Genomic DNA, 23,705 nt, shown 5'->3' on the forward strand with positions numbered 1-23,705 from the left:
GCAGGTTGCTCAAGAGAACTGTATGTACCATAAGTTAAAACTGAGCACAAATCCAGGATGCAAGCCGGTTCTTTTTAGGAATAAATCTTCGAATGATGACCATGCTGCTTAGTTGCATGAAAACAGACGTACTTAAGCAGAATAAAAAAGCACAGAGAATGGCAACTCTGTTATGTTTGCATTCAGATATGTACCAACTAACCCACTTCAACACATGATGGCGATGTGCCGTGGTCTGCAGTGTCACAAGCGCGCCACAGATGTGCCGCAGCTACAGCATGTGGTTTGCTAGTCGGCACCACAGAGCGAAAATGGGCCGGAAAAACAACCTGTTGCTTTTGATTTGATTTCATATGGTGCGTACCCACGGTGGGGAAGTGGTTTGAGATTGGTGTAGAGCCCGCGAAAAGAGATGGAAAACATATAAACGAAAAGGTAATGGTTATGTAGCAAAGAAGATTTTTTAAAAAGGTAGTGCTTTTCTGAAATCTCTTTTGTTACCGCCTTCCACCTTCTTACCCCGACCTATATATGTGGACTGAGGAAGACAAAAACTTCAGTAAAAATCGAGACGTTAGTTTACAGGGCATTTTTAGATCTGGTTTTGGTGCAGTTGTGATATTTGCTTTATGCGATTGTCTAAATTAAGCTGTCTACCAATTTCGTGGCCTGAGTGAGCTGCATATGTCTGAAGTAAAGAAGACATTTTATGTTGCTGACTCTGGCAATGCGCCATGTCGATGAGCACAAAAGGGAATGACTACGAAACCCTAGCGTATGTATGTGACGGTATGTGAGTGTATGTGTGTGTGACGGTATGTGATGTTCGCTTCCTTCAAGAGGACAGGAGCCCACTTGTAGCATACAACAACTCAACTCAACTCAACCCTAACGTAAGAAAGTATTTTTTTTGCAGATGCCGGCGACTGCCTTTGTGAGTGCTGAGGTGGAGACAATAAAAATGCAGCTTAATTGGAAGTAATTGTGGTTGTTTCCATGTGCGTTGAAGTCGTTTTGTCCCTAAAATCGGCGATATTCGTCGTGACAGCAACCCAATAATTTATTGTGCCTGCCAAAGGGTTAACCAGCTGTCCAGCAAAAAACCGCACGTGCGTTAACGTTGCTTTGACTTGTTACTTAAATCAGTGACACTCCATCTCGAACGTATGCTTAGAGGTCTGTGTCTTTGTCATTCGTTCAGTTTCAGTTCTTTTTGTTCACTCTTGCGAACAGCTTCGCCCTTTTCTCATTTCTGCACTCGCCCCTGTCCTGTACATATGTTCCCATCAGAGGTGTCTGGTCACTGTTGAATCACTGCCGAAGATCACACGCCGAGAAAACTCTCAAGGTTGCCGCCTTTATCGCTTGCTTTCTTTAAATGGATCTGCATGATGCGGTAGTTGCGCTGCTGTAACACAGATAGGAATGTATAGACTGCTCGGACGGTAGCCTGCTGCTGTACACTTGAAAAGATGGTGCATATACCACAAGGGCGACTGACCAGACAGCGAAGAATTTAAGCCTAATATTAAGAATGAGTTTTAGAAGAAAAATAGAAAGAAAAACAGTAATCTAGAACTGACTAGAACTCAACAGGAACTCAAGCCCAAAAAGGACGACACAATGCGCACACTGTGGCATAGACGCGGAGCTATACCACATGGTTTGGTCCTGCCAAGACAACACGGAAGCAAAAAGGATAGAAGAACCAACTATTGAGCTGTGGGAGGAATTGGTGTCCAGCTTCGACCAGAAAATTCATCAGGAGATGACGGAAAGGGAAAGAGCAGCTGCAAGATCCAATGGCCTGCCGGTATACGAGGCCGACCGCCAATTTTAGGTATAATTAAAAATGTTTTCATCATCATCATCTACAATTTCAAACAGGAGATACAAAAGAAACACAAGTGTGCAGGAAGAAAACGACGCTCTTGACACTCGGCGCGAGAACTCATAATCACACACAAAAGAAGAGATAAATAATAGCAAACTATTCGTAAGTAATATCAGTCTGCTTCTGTTTCAGACGGGTTCTGATCGGAGACAATCTAGCGCAGCATCCTTTGCTGCAGCAGAACAGAAAGTTCGGCCAGTCGGGACGTAGTTTTTAAATGGAACAGCGCAGCGACAAAGGCGAATGTAGCAAGCGCAACTTTAATAAAATTAAAGCAGCGACTGTTGCAGCATTCTGGTGGGACTGCCAGCAGCGCGTTCGCTTAATGACTCCGTCACCTACACAAGAACAGCCCCCCATAATTTGAGATTAAGCCAAACTTCTTTGCTTTCACTAACACCGACATTCGCGCGCGCTTTGCGCCTTGGCCCCACCCTTGGCACCTGCCGCGATCACCGCGAGACCCCGGGAAGCAAGACTAAATTCTATTTGCGACGCGTCTAAATTCTCGCTCCTCTGGATTTCACAGCCTGCTCATTCACCAAGAGAGAAAGGCGAGTTCATCTCTGGACTCACATTCGCTCCGGCACTTGGATTCTGACCTGCTGCCCGTCGCGGTAAACAAAGCGGCAACGGGAGACACTGACCGCCAGAACTCGCCGTACAGAACAGCCCTCGGACGCGACTACTCAAGTCATGAGCGATGCTGCCCCGACCCCAGTGGCCCTTCTGCGAACCTCCGATGGCGGGTGCTTCGCCGTGCTCAAGGAGAACCTCAGCGCCTGCAGCGAGTACTTCGACGCGCTCTTCAACGGGCCGCTGTCCCAGGCGAGTCGAGGTGACTTCCTCATCCCCGGAGTAAGCAAGGAGGCGCTGAAGGCCGTCGTGAATTACGCGAGCGTTGGCGACGCAGCGATCACGGCCGACAATGTCGAAGACCTCACCGTCGCCGCGGACCAGTTGCTCGTCCATGGCCTTCTCAGTGAGTGCTGTGCGTTCATGTCGCGAAATGTGGACGTGGAGAACTGCGTCATGGTCCTCGAGATGGCGCTCTTCTTTCACCTGGAACCATTACACAAGCAGGCGCTCCGTTTCATGCTGGACAATTTCGAGCGGGTGTACGCGGACAAAGGCGACTTCCACAGTCTGAGCCTGCAGAACCTCGCGAGCTTGTTGGCGTCGGACGAGCTCAAGGTACACAGGGAAGAGGTCGTCTGGGAAGCCACCGTGTTCTGGATCAAGGCGAGTCTTAAAGAGCGCACAATGTGCTTAAACAGGCTGCTGCCGCACATCCGGTTCTGTCTTATGAAGGAAAGCTACTTGCGAAAGGTTGTCATGCGGAACTCGCTCGTCGCCAACAACCCTCTCTGCAAGACGATCGTCAAGCGCTGTCACAGGATTCAGCAGTCTGAACACGACGCGTGCATTTTAAATCCGAGCCGCAGCTTATTCGTGCAACGAGTGCCAGCTGATATCATGTTCGTCTACGGCGGGGTTCAACGCGGATATAAGAGCAACACCTGGGAAGTATACGACCACAAGACCAACGAATGGAACACTGTGCAAACGGACTTCAGGCAGGATCAAGTCTTCGGTCTGCAGTGTGTCTCTGTGGGACACAGAATCTACGTCATGGGTGCCGACATCGCCAAGCTGAGCCCGTTCTGCTACTGTTTCGACGCGGTCTCCGTAAAGTGGTTGCCCATCACGCCCATGAAGCATCTGCGGGCGTTCTTTGGCATAGCCGTTCTCGATCACTGCGTTTACTGTATCGGCGGCTCGCCCAACGGGATCGTCACGCTTGACACGGCCGAAGAATACGACACGGTCACGGACTCGTGGCGAACTGTAGGAAGCATGAACCACCCTCGGCTGGGCGCCAGCGCCACCTCTTGTGCGGGACGTGTCTACATAGTAGGCGGTTTGTCCACCAAAGACCTACTTCGGTCCGCAGAAGCATATGATCCCATGAACGACAGGTGGACTCTTGTAGCTCCTATGAAGACCGAACGGCTCTTCCACAGTCTGGTGACGTACAGAGACAAAATCTACGTGGTGGGTGGCCTATCGTGCAAGGCGAACATCTGCGAGGTCTACGACCCAAAGAGTGGCAAGTGGTCCAAGGGCTCCAAGACCAAGAGCTTTACTGACAAGGTCGTGGCGGTTGTCCTAGACGACAAGATCTACGCCATCGGCGAGGCCAACCAGAAGGACTACAAGCGCTGCCTGGAGTATTTCTCGGGCGACGACCGGAAGTGGCACGCGGTTCCGGGTTACACGCCTCCGCGGTGGTTTTACTCGGCCTGTGTGCTCAGGAACTTGCCTAATGCCAAGGACTACATCAACAGGCCTAACCACATGGGCTCGAAATTTGCTTGCGCCGTGTTGTGAAAGCTCTGAGTAGGAAGAAATTCAATGATAAGTTAAAACGTTCTATATAGCGTTTACTTTTTTTTTTAACGCAATGATGCATTTAACGCCTACATTTGCGCTTCTCGGCGTCAAAGTCATGGTATTTTTTGTTTTTGTCCGGGCACTACAGCTGTAAGCCATGGCTGACGTATATTAAAGATCACCAGAGAGATAGAGAGAATGAACTTTATTTAATAGCAAAGTTCAAAACCTTCCCGGAAGGGCTTCTTAGTCAAAGAGCCAGCCCTGAAGCGTTCCCCATAGGGCTATTGGACAAAGGAGCAGCAAAGTTCAAAACCTTCCCGGGAGCGCTTCTTAGTCAAAGAGCCAGCCCTCAAGCGTTCCCCACAGGGCTATTGGACAAAGGAGCCATCTTAATACAGAAATGCATTACATTTGTCAACATCTCGCACTGCGTGGTCTTCTGAGCGCAAACATATACTGGCCTAAGAGGAGGAGGAACGAAATTTTTTCATATGACAACAGTTCGTATGAGCTACTCCAAGAACTACTCCAAGTGCATCTACTTTGTGCTTGAGTACTTTCCCATGGATCTCCGGAAGTACCTGGACGAACTGCCCAAGTCCGAAAGGCTCAGCAGTCAAGTGCTTAAGAACTACGTGCGACAGATCATTGCTGCCATCCTGTTTTGCCACGAGCGGCGGGTGATTCACCGGGACCTGAAGCCGCGAAACCTGCTCCTCGATCTGAAGGGTACGATCAAGCTGGCCGACTTTGGCCTGTGCGGCACTGTGGGCGTACCCACCCCTGTTCTTACTCACGAGGTGCTGACCCTTTGGTACCGGGCCCCTGAGGTTCTCCTGGGCTCCCAGTTCTACTCGACGACCATCGACCTCTGGAGCATTGGGTGCATCTTCTTCGAGATGGCCACCCGCAAGGTGCTCTTCCCTGGCGACTCCGAGATTGGCCAGCTGTTTCGCATGTTCCGCATTCTGGGCACGAAGACGCCGGAGACTTGGCCTGATGTGGTGAACTTCCCAGCGTAGAAGACGACCTTGCCCATGTGGCGTGGGAGCATGTTAGCCGACCTTCTGATAGACTTGGAAAGCAGCGGTGTCGACGTGCTCACCAGGATGCTTATCTACGACCGCAAAAAGAGGATTTCAGCACAGGAAGCCATCAGGCATGGGTACATAACCGACTAGAACAAGCATAGGGAAGCCAGGGTCACTCGAGAGGCGACTGCCTACCTGCTGACAGCACTCCTTTACCTTCACATTCATCGTAAGAGCATGGAGTTTTGGTGGAGCGGGGACAGCTTATAACGTGGGAACAGGTAGCAGTCTGTTAGCGCATTTGTTTTGTGATGTCTTCGAAATGAATGTACGCGAAACGGGTGTTCGGACACGTGTGCATGTGTTGGTGTGCTTGTGTAAAATTCATGTGGCGTTTGCGTGAATAAACGGCGTGTTCTGCTAGCTTGCGTGTAGGATTAAAAAGAAGTTTACAAGTTTGCTGGCTTGTCTTGCACAGTGAAGCACTATATTGTCACGTTGTAGTGACGGCAATCCAGCAGTCAGGAAGGCAGCAACAAAACTTGCAAATGAAGCTCTTTATTTGGGCTGACTTGCGCCCGTAAAAGAACTGAATCACTCGGCGGCGGCGTAAGCAACAAACGGTCTCATCAGTCGTCGAACTACGAATGGCCGCTGCTTGCGGCATCGTTCAATTTAAAGCCGGCAAGGAAACTTCGAGATAACAGGTCGAGATCATCTAGAGTAATCTGGAAACACGTAGATGCAGCTCGGCATGGCTGTGATCAATCAAGATTAGTCCGGCCGCTTCTCGCATCACGAATACAAATGATAACACCCCATTCCTGCGGCCTTGCGCGAACGAACGGACATTACAATGATACGTGGCAATATGAGAGGAGAACGTTGGGGGGAGGAGGCTGCGTATGTTAAAAGTCAGGCTGTAGTGCTTTGAACGTTGAATTCTACTGTTTTAGCTGTTATTGGCACACTCCTTTGCTGTGTGCGGTCCGCATCTATACCCGGGAGTACGCGACCCCGTGACCACCATCACAAGAGAGAAGTATCATGGGTTCGTCGACAGGCCTCAACCGGGCCGTTAACACTGCCGCATGGGGGTAGAAGAAAGTTCAAAGAGAAGTGAAAAGAAAATGTGGAAATAGCCCCAGGTAATAGTCACCACCTGTGCCGAAGTAGCTACGAAAAAACCAGATACCCTCACGCACTCTTTTCCCACTGAACCACCGCGGCGGGTAGTCGCGCAGCCGACCATCCTGAACAGATTCACATACTGACAGGCGTAAAAACGTGATTTTGCAGCGCAACACTTCAACCCACGAACACGAAAAGAGACTGGACACGCGCTGTGTTGAAGTGTTGGACGACAATATCCCATTTTTAAATTATGAGCCAACTGGGCCCCAAACAAACCCTCCTGGGCCCCGCCGCGGTGGCTGAGTGGTTACGGTGCTCGGCTGCTGGCCCGAAAGACGCGGGTTCGATCCCGGCCGCGGCGGCTAAATTTCTTGAAGGCAAAATTCTAGAGGCCCGTGTGCTGTGCGATGTCAGTGCACGTTAAGGAACCCCAGGTGGTCGAAATTTCCGGAGCCCTTCACTCCGGCGTCTCTCATAGCCTCAGTCGCTTTGGGACGTTAAACCCCAATAAACCAAACCAAACCAAACCCTCATGAAATTACGACAGACTGCACTGAAGGCTTCAGGCGCCTTATTGGTCCACCAAGAAGGCACAGAACCGCGCTCGACGTCAGACACGCGAAGCTTTAGAGGGATTCCGGAGCCACCGTAACACCACTCCGTGTTCTGGGACACGATGGACACCTTGGCAACGAATGGGCCCACGAGCTGGCGAGTAAGGATGCACTATACAACGCTTCCAGTGCGGGGACCTGACGGCGCCGATCACGCTCCAGAAAACTTTGATGAAGAAGGGTGACGCCGCCATCAACAAAGATGAAAGGAGCTTCTCTTAAACACTCGTAAATGCGATGACACCACACCCGCGGGTTTTCCACGCAAAGTTTGCCACGTGGAAACGATCTGCATACGCCTACACACACAACGTCGTCGCCGCAGGCGCAGAACGATCCAGCACGAAGAACAGTGTCTGCTATCTAGAAACATCACCACCATTAAGGTGCTTCGCCTGCAGGCATGAAGAAACCGTGACGATACGTCACCTCGTGTGATAGTGCCCAGACCTTGAAAAGAGCAGTCCGCAGCACCGTGGAGACCGGATTCGGTCACCCGAGCGGCGTAGAGAGGCACTGAGTGCGTTGTGGCGCTTCGTATGCGAGACGAATGCATAGTCGGCCACTATAATTCCCCCACCCCTCATCCTTTGCGACCTCAAGCCATCCATGTAACCGGTTTTTATTTCAATTGTCGCACAACCCAAAGCGCCAACGTGGTTGGTCAGTCGCTGCGAGTCCAATGTCATGGACGATGCGTAACAATGACGTGAGAAGGTTCGTGCTCGAGACGCACGCGGCGTTGCTGGACCACCAGCTTGGAGCCTGAGGATTCTGACGCCTCAGGGAAAGAGCGTTCGTTACAGGCCTTTAACACCAAAAACGGGAATGATACTTCCCTCCTTGTGGAGTAGACCAGATCCCTAATCCCTGCCCTGATTCCTGGGAGGCGGCTTTAGGCGGGTTTGGACAACCAGCTATAGAGACTGAACAACTGCGCCTGAGCCATCTCCATCGCAAGCGGTGCCTTGGACTGAGGGCTCCGACCAGAAGAAGTGCGCAACCTCTCTCTTATGAAAATAAAGTTGTTCATCCGTCCATAATCTTTTACCAGAGCTTCAAAAGCGCGCGGCAACAACGAGGTGCGGCTTGCAAACTAGCGGCTCGTGAGGACCCTAAGGTGCGGGCTCGGAAACTGGCATGACCCCAAGGTACGGGCTTGGGTCGCGGCGTGCAAACGCAAATAACGCCACGACCTCAAAGTTAGCGGTCGCGAAGCAAAGACGTTAGGTGCGCGAATAGCCCGACAAGCGGGAAGGATGGTGTGAGCCAATGAATTCGGGCAAGCGTTTCGAAGCGTTGACATTCGCCACATGAGGGGATGAGCTCTGGGCGATCTTTTTCTGTTAAACGAACTCAGAAATGCTTTTCGGAGTTCTAAACGTTTGTGGAGGGTCGCTTGCGAGGTGGTCCCAACTACATAACGCTGACTTGGCAATTAGCTAGGGAGTGGCGGTGGCGGCTTCATTCCGCTTAGGCGATCAGAGGACGCATTCCGAGTACGTTGTGGCGATCACTTATTTCCGTTTCCGCGCTTGTCCTAAGCCGACCATGCAGGTTGTTGCGAACAGCGCTGTTAAGTCGCAACGAAAAAAATCGGATGTTATAGACAAGAATGTGTATTCCAATTCCAGAGAACGAGGTTGTTACGTTAGGGCTGTTGGCAGACTACACTAAAGGCCTTCGGTGGCCGCATCTGGCTGTAGATGGCCAGTTGAAGTAGCCGGGCAGGTGTCGCAGGAACATCAGCCGCTGTGAATGTTTTCTGGTGCCTCACTTGACGACCATCAATTTTTTGAGTACCTAGTTTGCGGATAGAAAAGCAGTATGCATACAAATAATGCTTGCAGTTGAGGGTGGCCTCAAACGCAGGGGCTGGCGCGAAAATTAGGTGGTCTTTGGCAAGGAGCAGTTTCGAGGTGTCAAGAAAGGTCCAGACAAAAGCCGAATTGGAGGGCTGGTTGTATTGTGACCAGCCATTGGTGCATCTTAGCAGGCAGTTTTTTTTTTTTTCAGGCAGGGTGCTCAGGAGAACTGTACGTACCATAAGTTAAAACTGAACATTCCCATCGGTATACCTTGGCCTTGGATACAAATCCAGGATGCAAGCCGGTTCTTTTTGGGAATAAATCTTCGAATGCGTACCATGCTGCTTAGTTGCATGCAAACAGAGCTACTTAAACAGAATAAAAAAAGTCACAGAGAATGACAAGTCTGTTATGTTTGCATTCAGATATGTACCAACTAGCCCACTTAAACACATTGATGACGATGTGCCGTGGTCTGCAGTGTCATAAGCGCGCCACGGATGTGTAGGCCTTCGCAGAATCCGCGGTCGTCGAGCCTCTTGAGATTAGGCGGAAGAACAAGAAGGGCTGTAGCCGTGCACGGAAACGGTCAACAGGCGTTGGGTCGGAGGCGATACACCTCTCGACATGATGAGGAGCCCAGAAAGATTGTGCACGTAGAGGTTTTACGGCATTGAAAGCAGTGGCGTAAAAAACTGGCAGGCCGGTAGAGTCATTTGCTGGTGAGCGGTTTGATGAGCCGGTGGACAGCATTGGTAGTTAACTGTTGTGAAGCTGTGAATCAAATTTGGAGTGCTTGGAGATGACTACGTGACCGGTAAGGTGATAGCTACATCAGTGGTGGTGGGTTTTGCTGTCACAAAGGTAAAGGTGCTGGAAAAGCCACCTGTTGCTTTTCACCTAGTTTCATATGGTACGTACTCACGGTGGGGAAGTGGTCTGAGATTGGTGTAGAGCCCGCGAAAATAGATGGAAAACATATAAATGAAGAGATAATGGGGATTTAGCAAAGAAGATTTTTTTTAAAAGGTAGTACTTTCCTCAAATATCTTTTGTTACCGTCTTCCTCCCCCTTATCCCGACGTTTATATGTGCACTGAGGAAGACAAAAAAAAATGGCTGAGGCTTAGCTAAGGTTAAGCCTAGTCAGATGCGAAGCATATTGATGGCTAGGCTTGGCAATACATGGCTTTTCTTGTTTGAATACTTGGTCATTTTAATACAACCACTAGAAGCCTTCGTCGTGGGGGAAGACAAAGGCATGGCTACAGCGGAACGCCGACACTCCGAGACGCGCGTTGGGTGAGCGCCTGGATTGCCACGGAAGCCACGTCCGCCTGCCCGGTGGAGCGAGCGTTTCACCTACACCGAGTGTGAACGCGCGTTCGAAATGCGCGGGAGTGTGACGTCACCATACCACGTGATTCACACGGCGTGCAACCGCAGCGACGGCACAAGTTGGAGGCCCGTCTGTCATCTGTCGTGACGTCATTGTGTCACGTGGTGTGACGTCACCATACCACGTGGTCTGCACGGCGTGCAACCGCAGCGACGGCACAAGTTGGAGCCCCGTCTCTCATCTGTCGTGACGTCATTGTGTCAAGTGGTGTGACGTCACCGTACCACGCGGTCTGCACGGCGTGCAACCGCAGCGACGGCACAAGTTGGAGCCCCCTCTCATCTGTCGTGACGTCATTGTGTCACGTGGTGTGACGTCACCATACCACGTGGTCTGCACGGCGTGCAACCGCAGCGACGGCACGAGTTGGAGCCCCGTCTCTCATCTGTCGTGACGTCATTGTGTCACGTGGTGTGCACGGCGTGGAACCGTCACAAAGGGCTTGGGTTACCTATTGTAATATGCTTCCCATAAAACTTCAGTAAAAATCGAGGCGTTGTTAGATTCCAGGGTCTTTTTATATCCGGTCTTGGTGCAGTTGCGATATTTGCTTTATGTGATTGTCTAAATTACGTCGTCTACCAAGTTCGTGGCCTGAGTGAGCTAGATATGTCTGAAGTAAAGAAGGTATTTTGTGTTGCTGACTCTGGCAATGGGCCATTTCACTAAGTATAAAAGGGCATCACTACGAGATCCTAGCGTGCGAAAGTATTTTTTTGCAGACGCCGGCGACTGCCTTTGTAAGTGCTGAGGTGGAGACAATAAAAATGCAGCTTACTTGGAAGTAATTGTCGTTGTTTCCGTGTACGTTGAAGCCCTTTTGTCCATAAAGTCGGCGATGTCTGTCGTGACAGCAACCGAATAATTTATTGTGCCTGCCAAAGGGTTAACGAGCTGTCCAACAAAAAACGGCACGTGCGTTAATGCTGCTTTGACTTGTTACTTGAATCAGTTCACTTCATTTCGTTCACTCTTGCGTGCAGTTTGCTTCTTTTCTCATTTCCGCACTTGCTCCTGTCTGTACATTTATTCCCATTAGAGGTGTCTGGTCACTCTTTTGAATCTTGCCTGTGTTACGGTTTCACTGTAACTTTTTCTTCGTTAATACAAAATTTTTGGCAGCGGCATGCATTACCATTCAAGCTCTGTACATGCACGGTCCACCAGAATGAAAACGAAGTGGACACTCAGGCGCTGGACCGCAAGGTAAATTAAATTAAGGGCACAATACTGCCCCTTGTTTGACGTCCGTTCAAGACATATGCAGGCTGCTTTCCACGTCGTCCGGGTACGCTTCAATTCGTGTATGAACTTCATTACCGAAGATCACACGCCGAGAAAACTCTCAAGGTTGCCGCTTGGCTTTATCGCTTGCTTTCTTTAAATGGATCTGCATGGTGCGATATTTGCGCTGATGTAACACAGAAAGAAATGTATAGACTTCTCGGAGGGGGATTGGCCGCTAGGGGGCCGTGTAGTACAGACGCACCCCACATCGGCTCCGCACAAAGACAGCGGAATTCGCCAATCGCCAGCATCATCAGCCAAAATTTCACCACCCACGGATCTGCGAATGTGAGTGCTGCACGCCATCAATTTTTGGCCCGCCTACGCCCTTTTTCGGGCACCCACGGCCCTTTCTTCTCTGTGACCTCTCCGCCTGAGCTAGGCCTACTCCGACGGACGCTTCCGCCACCAACGCCATCATGGAGGTGCAGGTGCAGGGAGAGGTTCTTAACCCCAACGACTACGACCCAAGGGACTGGACGCACATTCTTAGTGTGCCTGCTCGCTCCAAGGACGTCCTTTCAACAACCCGACGCCAGGAGGGCGCAGCCTCTGCTACCGGTACCCCCAAGTCTCCATGCCTTGAAAAGTCAGCGCACCTGCAAGCAACGCGCACAGCTGCGCAGCGTTCGCGGCAGCAGCCACCGCTTCCTGCTGCAGATTACAAGATCGTTTTTAGATCACGAGGCGGGCTGCAGCTGGACCTACTTCCACCCCGACAACTACGAGAGGCCATCCTCCAAGCGGCGTCCCAGCTTAAGGAGCCAGCGCGTACCCAAATCAGGGTACACCCGGTCAACAACACCTGCACCGTAAGCACGCCCCTAAAGGATGACGCGCTCGCTATGGTTCGGGTGAACACCATCACACACCAAGGCAAGGAATTCGCCGTAGCACCTTACATAGCCCCGCCGGACGGAGCAGTACGCGGAGTCATCTCCAATGCTTATTGGAATGAGACCCCGTCAGAGCTCCTGCAAGACCTGCTCACCGGCAACCCAGACGCCCTCATCGTGGACGCCCGCCGAATGGGCTCCACGCGTTCCATCTTAATAACTTTCCGGGCTGGACCTGTCCCACGCGCCGTCCTTTATGGAGGAGCCCTCCACAGGTGCACACCCTATCGAGGGCATATAGACGCCTGCACTAACTGCCGCGTCCCTGGTCACCGGGCAGACGTGTGTGTCCACCCAAGATCCCATAAGTGCCCCCGCTGTGGGCAGTCCCACCCAAAGGAAGATGTGCCCTCATGCACCCCCAGCTGCATTCTCTGCGGAGGCCCTCATATGACCGGCACCGGGAACTGCAAGGGACGGGGCCGCAAACTAGCGTCCCCGAAGAACGCTCTCTCTCCTCCGGGTACATCGCGGCTTTCCCGCTGCGATCAACCAGGCACAGCCAGCAGACGCAGCTCGACGGCTTCCCGGTCACCTTCTACAAGCCGGCAGAATGGCAGCAAGAACGCCACGCGTCTCACCTGGGCAGACCGCGTTTCCGGCAAAACCACCCGTCAACCCCCACCACCCCAGTCCTCCCAGGCAGACCCGAGAGACCAGGAACTCAAGGCCTTGCGTGACGAGGTAAGCCGCCTTTCCTCTCTCCTAAGCACCCCCGCCCCCTCCATGCCCCCTCAACCCGCACCCCCTGTCATTAATTCGAGCTCATCATCCACAGACACTTCGAGCACCCCTCCTGCAAAGAAACAGCGCACCACAGACGCCACACCCCCTCCCGTGCCCCCAGAAATAGACGCTAAATTAGCAGCACTCGAAGCAAAATTTGACCATAAACTAAAGGAGCTAGACGCCCGCCTCGAGGCCAGATTCAATCACCTTGCCGCCGCCCTCACCGAAAAACTTGAGCAGCGCATGGACGCTATGCTTACCAAGATGATGGAGCTCTTGGAGCATAATCTTACCCATCGCTTCACCCAACTTCAAACCCCCTCCCCTCCCCCCATCCTACCTCCACAAGCACAAAACACCTTCCCTGAGCCACACATACCAATTGACACCCGTCTTAATACCCTCCTCAATCCCCCAACCATCCAATATGGCGGGGGGGAACACTAATTATCTCCCCATTATAACTTGGAACTGCCGCGGCTTCCGGGCAAAGCGCGCACCTCTGCAACTTCTCCTTCCCACCATCACACCCACGCCCCACATACTTCTTCTCCAGGAGACTGCACACCGAGCAACCCTCCCCAGCTACACATCTACACACTCGGATACCACTAACACACCCAGGGCGTCCACACTCATCCACCGCAGCCTCACCTACAAAACTCATCACATTACGTCTGAGACGCCCTGCGTGATCACGGAAATTATACATCACACACATTCACTTCCTTCTATATTTATAGCAAACATATACCACCCCCCATCCCTGCCGATGGCCCCGCTAGAATCACTTCTGCGAAAGCTACACCATCTAGCAGGGAAACATCCCCTACTCATCGGTGGGGACTTCAACAGTCAGCATACTGACTGGGGATACACAACCACGACACATCGAGGTCGCAGGCTCTGGCTGCTCCTGCAGAACCTCCAACTCACTGTGCACAACACGTTTCAGACGCCTACGCGGATCGGCAACAGTGTCAGCATGGACACCAGTCCGGACCTGACGCTGAGCCGCTGTATCCGCGGCGTTACCTGGAACAGAACACAACATACACTGGGCAGTGATCATTACATTATACAAATCACTGCCCCATACAAACCACCCCGTCACGCAAATATGACACACGAACTCATTAACTGGGATGCCTTTCGCGCTGCACGCACCGCCCTCCCAGACACTCCCATCGCAGACATCGATGCATGGGTGCAATCACTCAAGCATGACGTTCACCACAACACACGACACATTGAAACTACAACCGAAACACCGACCCTTGACACACGCCTAGCCCACCTCTGGGAGGCTTATCACAGCATCCTGGAACGCTGGAAAGGCAACAAACACAACAGAACGCTTAAAAAGCGGCTGGCCGCGCTGCAGACACAAATCCAACAGCACTCTGAGGAGCTCTGTCGATCCAACTGGGGACAGATATGTGACGGCATCGCCGGAAACCTGTCCAGCAAACGTGCATGGCAACTCCTCCGACACCTCATTGACCCCACACGCACCAAATCAGCAGCACAGCACCACGTGACACGCCTCACACATGAACACATTGACGATCCCGACACCCTTCTAGACACACTTCAAACCATGTACACATCTCCAGGCGGCCCCATACCTCTACCGCACTACACAGGACAAGCAAATCCAACACTCGACACCGACATTACGGAGACGGAAGTCAGAGCGGCCCTCCTGACTTTCCGCGCCAACTCCGCACCTGGTGCAGACCAAATCACAAACTCCATGCTCCGTAATCTGGATGACCAATCGATCACCCACATTACGAAATACTTCAACCAGTGCTGGAGGGAGGGTAACCTCCCGCAGTCCTGGCGCCACGCGAAGGTAATATTTATACCAAAACCCAACAAACCACTCACCATTCAAAACCTTCGCCCGATTTCGCTAACCTCATGCCTCGGGAAGCTCCTCGAGCATGTTGTGTTAGCGAGACTCACAAGTCACATGGCGGACAACGATCTCTACCCGCATAGCATGGTGGGATTCCGCCCTCATCTATCCGCACAGGATGCCATGCTGCAACTCACACACGACATTTTTGACCCGCTTCTTCCAGGTCACACCAAGGCAGTCTTAGCTTTGGATCTCTCCAAAGCTTTTGATCGCATTGAACATCAGGCGATCATGACTGCTCTATCCCCATTGAATGTGGGTGTGCGCACGTATGCCTACATTCAAGCATTCCTGACTGACCGCACGGCTGAGATACACTTCGGGCCTCTGTCTTCCACCTCCTACACACTTCAGAGTATCGGCACCCCTGAAGGGTCCGTCCTTTCCCCCTTTCTCTTTAACATAACCCTCATACCCCTCGCCCGGAAATTGGCAACTATTCCCCACCTCAAGCACACTCTTTATGCCGACGATATCACCCTGTGGACCACCCACGGCAGTGACGGCGACATAGAGAACACCTTACAGGAAGCAGCCACCCTCACCCAAAATTACGCACGGACCATCGGACTGTCTTGCTCCCCAGAGAAGTCCGAACTGCTCCTCATCCGGCCTAAGAACCACCGCTGTCCCCGCTCCCCCATTGCCATTGAATTGAATGGTTACCCGGTACCTGAGGTTGGCACCCTCCGTGTATTGGGCTTGCACATCCAGAACGATGGCAAAAACACCACTACCCTCAAGAAACTCAAGCAGGTTGCAGGCGCGATATCGCACCTCATCCGCAGGGTTTCGGGACATCATGGAGGCATGAAGGAGCGCGACCTATGTCGCCTCATTCATGCCTTTGTCCTCAGCCGTGTACTGTACACTACCCCATACTTACAACTATCCAAACATGACATAAACGCTTTGGATGCTTTGATTCGCAAGGCATTCAAGGTAGCACTTCATCTTCCCCTCAACACACCCACAGACAGATTACTAGGCCTGGGCCTCCACAACACGATCGGGGAACTGGTGGAGGCCCACCGACAGGCCCAATACATCAGGCTCACAAAAACTTCCACAGGTCGGTATATCCTGGACTCCCTGGGAATCAAAATACCGGCCAACGACCCAACCCTTCTCGCCATCCCACGATCATTTCACCGAGAGCTTCTCATCAGGCCGCTCCCGAGGAATATGCACCCGTCCCACCATGAGCAGCGCCGCAAAGCCCGTGCGAAGGCACTCCATCGAGCGTACGGCCCCCAGCCGGACGCCGTATGGGTGGACGCTGCCTGCACGGGTGATGAAGCGACAGCAGCTGCGGTGGACTCCTCTTCATCCACCCTCCTCACACTACCTCTCCCTCCAGATACGTCCCCAGAGGCTGCAGAGGAAGCCGCCATTGCACTTGCTATAACCCGCACGGAAGCCCGGTATATTTTAACTAACTCTAAAACTGCGATTCTAAATTTTGCTCGAGGCCGAGTTCATGTCCCTGCTTTTGGCATACTGGACTCGCCCGATGCACCCCCGCCCCGCCAAGTGGAGCTGATATGGGTGCCTGCGCACTCCGGGAATCCCGGAAACGAGGCCGCCAACCTTTTAGCCCGAGGTTCTTTAAACCGGGCTCAGGTGGCCTCGGATCGGGGATTCACGAAGGATCGCATGCACTCATTCAGTGAGCTGACCCAGGCATACAGCGTCTCTCGCCAGCTCTACCCCCCGCCCCACCCCTCCCTAGATAACAGACACGCAACACTCTGGCGCAGATTACAAACACATACTCTCCCCTCGCCCCTTACCCTAACCCACTATCATCCCTCCTTCCCCACTCCTGCTTGCGCCCTATGCCCAGAACCCTTCGCTTCTTCCCTCCACATCCTTTCCCTCTGCCCGGCGGACCCTCCCCCGCGGGACCTAGAGAACCTCAAGACCTGGGAGGACTGGGAGACCCTGCTGCATTCGGAGGACCCGGCCGTGCAGACCATCGCCACCGGCCGTGCTGCCAGTGTTATGGACCTCAGGAACATAAACACTTGAGTGCAGTGGGGTCGTGCGGGGACCCTGGGGCGTGCCCCGAATTCCTTTGTAAATAAAGTTTTCTCTCTCTCTCTCGGACGGTAGAGTGCTGCTGTACACTTGAAAAGATGGTGCATATACCACAAGGGCGACTGACCAGACAGCGAAGAATTTAAGCCTAATATTAAGAATGAGTTTTAAAGGAAAAATAGAAAGAAAAACAGTAATCTACAAATTAACCAATCTACAGTAATCTAGAACTGACTTGAACTGAACAGGAACTCAAGCCCAAAAAGGACGACACAGTCTACCCAGAAGACTGTGAGTAACAATGCGCACACTGTGGCATAGACGCGGAGCTATACTACATGGTTTGGGCCTACCAAGACAACACGGATGAGAAGACAAAGAAGTTGTTCTTACTAGAACGTTGCCTTCACTCCTCTGCAGTTTTTTTGCAATTTGTGCTATAACCAGGGAGGCGCCGCTCCCTTTCACATACGGCGATGGAAGTGGAGGCTCATGGGCCTCCCTTGGAACCCGGCGGGTCGGCAGCGGCCGCCCAGAGGAAGCGTCTCTACCATCTCAGTGACGCAAGTAGCCAGGCTACCGAGGTGTACTCGGCGGCCAGTGAAGACTCTTCGACGGACAACGGGTTCGTACCAGTCCTCAGCAAGAAGGCCAAGCGAAGACTGCGCCGACGTGAGGAGTCGTCCTCATCAAGCACGTCTACAGTCATCAAGACGCGAGGTCCCCCGACGCATACCATCTTGTTTGTGCCTGAAACGCCAACCGGAAACCTCAACCACCTGAACAGGCAAGCCACGTCTATGTTCCTTGAGGGCCTCGTGCCTGGGGGGATTAAAGACGTGCGAGTCAACCCTTACAAGAACATTATCGCCATTGATGTCACGGAGCGCAGCGCACTGCAAAGTCTGTCCGCCGTTACCAAACTCGGCGACATCAGCGTACGCTCCCATGTCCTCCAAGACAGCGGCACTACAGCAGGCGTCATTTACAGCGTCGACATTTCCATCGCTGACGCTGATTTGCCTATTTTAATCAAGCCAGCGTCCAACAGCATCTCTATAATGGCAGTTCAGCGCCTTGGAAGATCTCAGTGCATCAAGCTCACATTCCAGGGCGACTGCATACCGTCGTATGTGAAAGTTGGGCATTTTCGCCACCCAGTTCGACCTTTCGTGCCCAAGCCACTGCAATGTAGAAAGTGCATGAAGATCGGACACGTGAGTGGCGTCTGCAAGAACAACATTGTGTGCTCTAGATGCTCTGATGCACATTGCGGCGACGTTTGCCGCGCGACTACCCTGAAGTGTGCCAACTGCCGTGGCCCTCACGATTCCTCTTCGAAAGACTGCCCACGCCTCAAGAATGAACGAGCAGTGTTGAAACAAATGGTTCGAGACCATTCCACGCACAGAGAGGCCGCTGCTAAGGTGCGACGACGTCGGTCGCGTCGTCGAAGGTCCTCTAAGAAAGCCGTCACTTTTGACAGAGAGGTCTCTAGCACTGCTGCATCTTGTCCTCCTCCTCCGCCTGCCGTATTACACCAAGGGAGCCCGACAGTTGATGAGGCCGGACTTGCTGCATCGGCCGTTACCTGGCCGTCACTCCCGAAACCTCCCACATCCACTGGGTCAGGAAAGTCAATGCCATCTCCAAGTTCGGCGCCTACTGTTGATCCGGAGAAAGGCCAAGATCTCAGCCATGGCCAAGAACTACAGGTTATGGCAATGCTGAAGTCCATCCTGAGTGCCATCCGCGCTGTGCTGGCAGGCCTGCGTACGCCAGCGGCACAGAATGCGCTGCAAGTACTAGACGCGCTAACACCAGTCCTAGCGGCGTTACAGTAGCCGGAACAATGGCTACCCCAGCATTAACATTTCAAAAGCAGCTGAGGCAAGCCTCTATTTTTCAATGGAATGCCCGCGGACTTCAGCCCCGAATTTCAGATATTCGGCAGTATGTTTACGTAAACAATTTCCCCATCCTTATCATTTGTGAGCCTAATGTGCCGAAGATATTGCGACTGTCAGGTTACGAGGCGTTTGCATCTTCCACGCATCGAGGGAACAGTAAAGTCATCATCTACATTCGGCGTGAACTTACATATGTGCTTCATCCAGTTCCCCCTAATAACGACAACCAGTATGTTTGTCTAACAGTGAAGAGGCGTAATCTCACGTTTACGCTTGTGGGTGCGTATTTGTCTCCATCAAGTCGATTTGACGCCGCACGACTGAGTGACCTGATCGCGCTTACACCCGGCCCTTGGATCGTCATGGGTGACTTTAACGCTCACCACACCATGTGGGGAGGCGTTAGAATGAACATTAGGGGACGGAAACTGGTGTCCTTCGCTTCTGACCATGATCTTCAGTGTTTAAATGACGGCTCCCCAACTTATATTCGAGGGACAACTTACAGCAGCTGCCTTGACTTGGCGTTCGTTTCTCGATGCCTTATCAGCGATGTACGGTGGTTTTCGGATATTGAAACCCGCGGCAGTGACCATATCCCTACATATCTGACCATTACTGGCCTTTCCACATGCACCTCTGCCACACGCATGCGACGCATCGATTGGTCAGTGTTTCAAGCACTTATGGAAGATGCATCAAGAGAAGGTTCATCCGCAAGTTTTGAAGGGAAAGTTAAGGAGGCCATGGAGAACGCGACACGGTTATTCACCCCAATTAAAAAGTACACGGAATTCGATATGGAATTGCAGCGCCTGCGATCACTGCGGCGTAGGGCCGAGCGTAGGTACCGACGCACAAAGTCGAGCCTTGACCTCAGAGATGCGAGGCGCATGCAAAAGAAAATTCAGCGCAGAATTCAAGCAGTACAGGCACAACGTTGGAGGTCATTCTGTGAAACGCTTGATCCACGGAAACCGTTGTCACGCATCTGGAATGTAGTTCGTGGCCTTCGAACATCCCCACACCAGCTGCACCCTTTCAAGTCTCTTTCACTCTTCCAACGACGTGGCGAGGTCGAGGTAGCTGAGGATTTCTGCGCTAGGGTAGCAGGACCATCTTCCCCATCTGCGACGCTGCATTGCAGCGATGTTCCTGCTTCTCGGGATTCTCGGATGGACCTTCCCTTCTCCGTGGAGGAACTTGATTCTGCGCTGGCTTGTTGCAGACGATCATCATCGCCGGGACCCGACGGTGTGCCACACACTGCACTTGCAAACCTTGGACAAGAAGCTAGGCGTGTCCTTCTGGAGCATTACAACAAATCTTGGAATGAGGGCACAGTCCCAGACGATTGGAAGTCCAGTCGTCTAGTTCCGCTCCTGAAACCAGGGAAATCGCCTCTTGACCTGACATCATACCGTCCAATTGCGCTGGCTAGTTGTGTTGGCAAAGTACTGGAAAGGATGGTACTTACACGCATTGTGTGGTACCTGGAGCGCGCTACCGCATATATCCGGATATAATGTCCGGGTTTCGACGTGGACGCTCTTCAGTCGACAGCGTGGTCGACCTAGTGTCATCCGTCCAGCGCTAAAAATATTTGAAGCGCTTGACCGCGGCGTTGTTCCTGGATGTAAAGGGTGCATACGACAATGCAACCCACCAGGCTATTTTGGATGCTCTGGAAACTGCCGAGCTTGGTGGCCGCGTATTCTGCTGGATACGTAGTTATTTATCAAACAGATCTCTCTTTGTGCAGACAGAGGAAGGCCCAACATCTTCTCATTTCACTTCCCGTGGAGTCCCGCAGGGTGGAGTGCTCAGCCCAACGCTGTTCAACCTTACACTTGTCGGGCTTGTCGATATACTACCACAGTCGGCGCAACTCTCAATATATGCGGATGACATCTGTATCTGGGCATCTGGAGTTACGCGCCCACAAGTTCGAGCGAGACTTCAAAAGGCGTCAAGTATTCTTGCTGCCTACCTTCGCCAGCAAGGCCTACAGATTTCAACCGAAAAGTGCTCGCTGGTTGCCTTTACACGAAAGAACATGTCTCCTTATACCGTATGCATAAACGGCACAGCAATACCCTACGTAAAGAGCCATCGGTTTCTGGGAGTAATCATCGACCGAAATCTATCATGGACCCCTCATATCTCATACATGAAAAAGAGACTGACAGCGATTTCTCACGTTCTCGCCTTTCTTGGGGGAAAGTCGTGGGGATTGTCGGTGCGGTCGATGATGCAGCTCTACAACGCCTTATTCATGGGATTTCTTCGCTACAGCCTCCCTGTACTTGGAAATATTCGAAAAACAAACATACGAAGTCTGCAGAGCGCTCAAGCTCAAGCTCTCCGGACTTGCCTAGGATTGCCAAAATGTGCCTCTACGGCCGCATCTGTACTTATCGCCCAGGAGCATCCAATCCCTACCTACTTAACAGTTGACGCACTGAGGGCACATTTCCGGCACATTTCGCGGGTTCCCTCTCACCATCTTGCCAGTCTTCCTATTACCAGGCCGCGCACATCGTTTACAGACGTCATTGACGCACATCCCGCCATTGTGCCGTCCCAGTTTACACCTGCCTCTAGACCATCCTCGCCACTTTGGAGCCTGCATAATCCCCGTGTGCTTCTTTCGATACCTGGCATCAGGAAGAAGATAGACTTATCGCCGACAGAACTACAACAAGTCACCCTTGAATATTTACATGAGCACCATGCAAACCGGGTGCACGTTTACACCGACGGCTCAGTGAACCCTATATCTTCTTCTGGCTCCGTCGTCATACCCGCAAGCACTACAGAAATTAGAGTTAGGACAGGTCACCGCACTTCTTCGACGGGTGCAGAACTCACCGCTCTTCGTGTCGCCATTGAATGCATCAGTCAGCAGCGCCCTCAGCGGTGGTCTATTTTCACCGATTCGAAAGCTGCCCTCCAAGGCTTACAAGCTGCTCTTCGCCGTGGAGCCCATGAACAACTGGTCGCAGAAATTCGACAGCTACATCACTCTGCCATCAACAAAGGGCATGATATTATCTACCAATGGCTACCGGGGCACAGCGGCATAGCAGGTAATCACCGCGCGGATGAGGTCGCGCGAACTGCGCACGACGACGGCGATTTTGTATCGATCCCCATTTCGAGATCGGATGCAGCGAGCAGGCTTCGCGCACTTGCGCGAGACATCACGCTTGCCGCGTGGAATTCCGGCCAATTTTGCAATTCCCGTTTACAATCCTTGGACCCAGACCTGAAGCTCCGGCTACCATCAGGCCTACCACGACGAGAAGAAACTTTGTTGTGTCGCCTCTGGCTTGGTGTAGCGTTCACCAATCACTACTCATTCTTAATCGATATGGCTGATAGTCCTGCATGTTCCATCTGCGGGCAAGACGAGACCATAACCCACATTCTTTGTGACTGCCCTGCCTACACCACCGAAAGGCAGTCTCTCAGCCGTGCGCTGGAGCGCCTAGATACACGCCCTTTCACGGAAATGAAGATTCTCGGCCCCTGGCCGCGGCGGTCGTCGGCGGAGAAGGCCTGCAAGGCACTGCTCCGCTTCTTGAGAACTTCTGGCCTGCACGGTAGGCTGTGACTTTAACGAACAGTGACGTTTTATAGTGACTTCAATTTTCTGTTACTCTCCTTTCTCTTTCTTTTTTTCATCCCCTCACCCCCTTCCCCCCGTGTAGGGTAGCAAACCGATTATTATTTCGGTTAACCTCCCTGCCTTTCCTCTTCTATATCCTCCTCCTCCTCCAGAAAGGATAGAAGAATGAACTATTGAGCTGTGGGAGGAATTGGTGTCCAGCTTCGACCAGAAAATTCATCAGGAGCTCACCGAAAGGGAAAGAGCAGCTGCAAGATTCAATGGCCTCCCGGTATACGAGGCCGACCGCCAATTTTAGGTATAATTAAAAATGTTTTCATCATCATCATCTACAAATTCAAACAGGAGATGCAAAAGAAACACAAGTGTGCAGGAAGAAAACGACGCTCTTGACACTCGGCGCGAGGACACATAATCACACGCAAAAAAGAAGAGACAAATAATAGCAAACTATTCGTAAGTAATATCAGTCTGCTTCTGTTTCAGACGGGTTCAGATCTATCTTACGGAGAAAATCTAGCGCAGCATCCTTTGCTGCAGGAGAACGGAAAGTTCAGCCAGTCGGGACGTAATTTTTAAATGGAACACCGCAGCGACAAAGGCGAATGTAGCAAGCGCAACTTTAATAAAATTAAAGCAGCGACTGCTGCAGCATTCTGGTGGGACTGCCAGCAGCGCGTTCGCTTAATGACTCCGTCACCTATGTAAGAACACCCCCCCAAAATTTGAGATTACGCCAAACTTCTTTGCTTTCACTAACACCAACATTCGCGCGCGCTTTGCGCCTTGGCCCCACCCTTGGCACTCGCTGCGATCACCACGAGACCCCAGGAAGCAAGACTAAATTCTATTTACGACGCGTCTAAATTCTCGCTCATCTGGATTTCACAGCCTGCGCGTTCACCAAGAGACAAAGGCGAGTTCATCCCTCGACTCACATTCCTCCGGCACCTGGATTCTGACCTGCTGCCCGTCGCGGTAAACAAAGCGGCAACGGGAGACACTGAC

The 23,705-nt window shown here is 52.1% G+C and overlaps 1 protein-coding gene and 1 pseudogene across 1 annotated transcript; both read left to right on the forward strand.

The window, feature by feature from the left end:
- Positions 1–2,590: 2,590 nt before the first annotated feature.
- LOC149358951 (kelch-like protein 10) lies at positions 2,591–4,285 on the forward strand. The gene has a single exon (XM_089568944.1). It carries the CDS (start codon positions 2,591–2,593, stop codon positions 4,283–4,285), a length of 1,695 nt encoding a protein of 564 aa, XP_089425070.1.
- A 512-nt stretch (positions 4,286–4,797) lies between these two features.
- On the forward strand, positions 4,798–5,472 carry LOC149358952 (cyclin-dependent kinase 1 pseudogene; annotated as a pseudogene).
- Positions 5,473–23,705: the final 18,233 nt, after the last annotated feature.

This window comes from Amblyomma mixtum, chromosome 2, assembly GCF_055824585.1.
Source record: "Amblyomma mixtum isolate Tamu chromosome 2, ASM5582458v1, whole genome shotgun sequence".
NCBI classification, from domain to species: Eukaryota; Metazoa; Arthropoda; class Arachnida; order Ixodida; family Ixodidae; genus Amblyomma; species Amblyomma mixtum.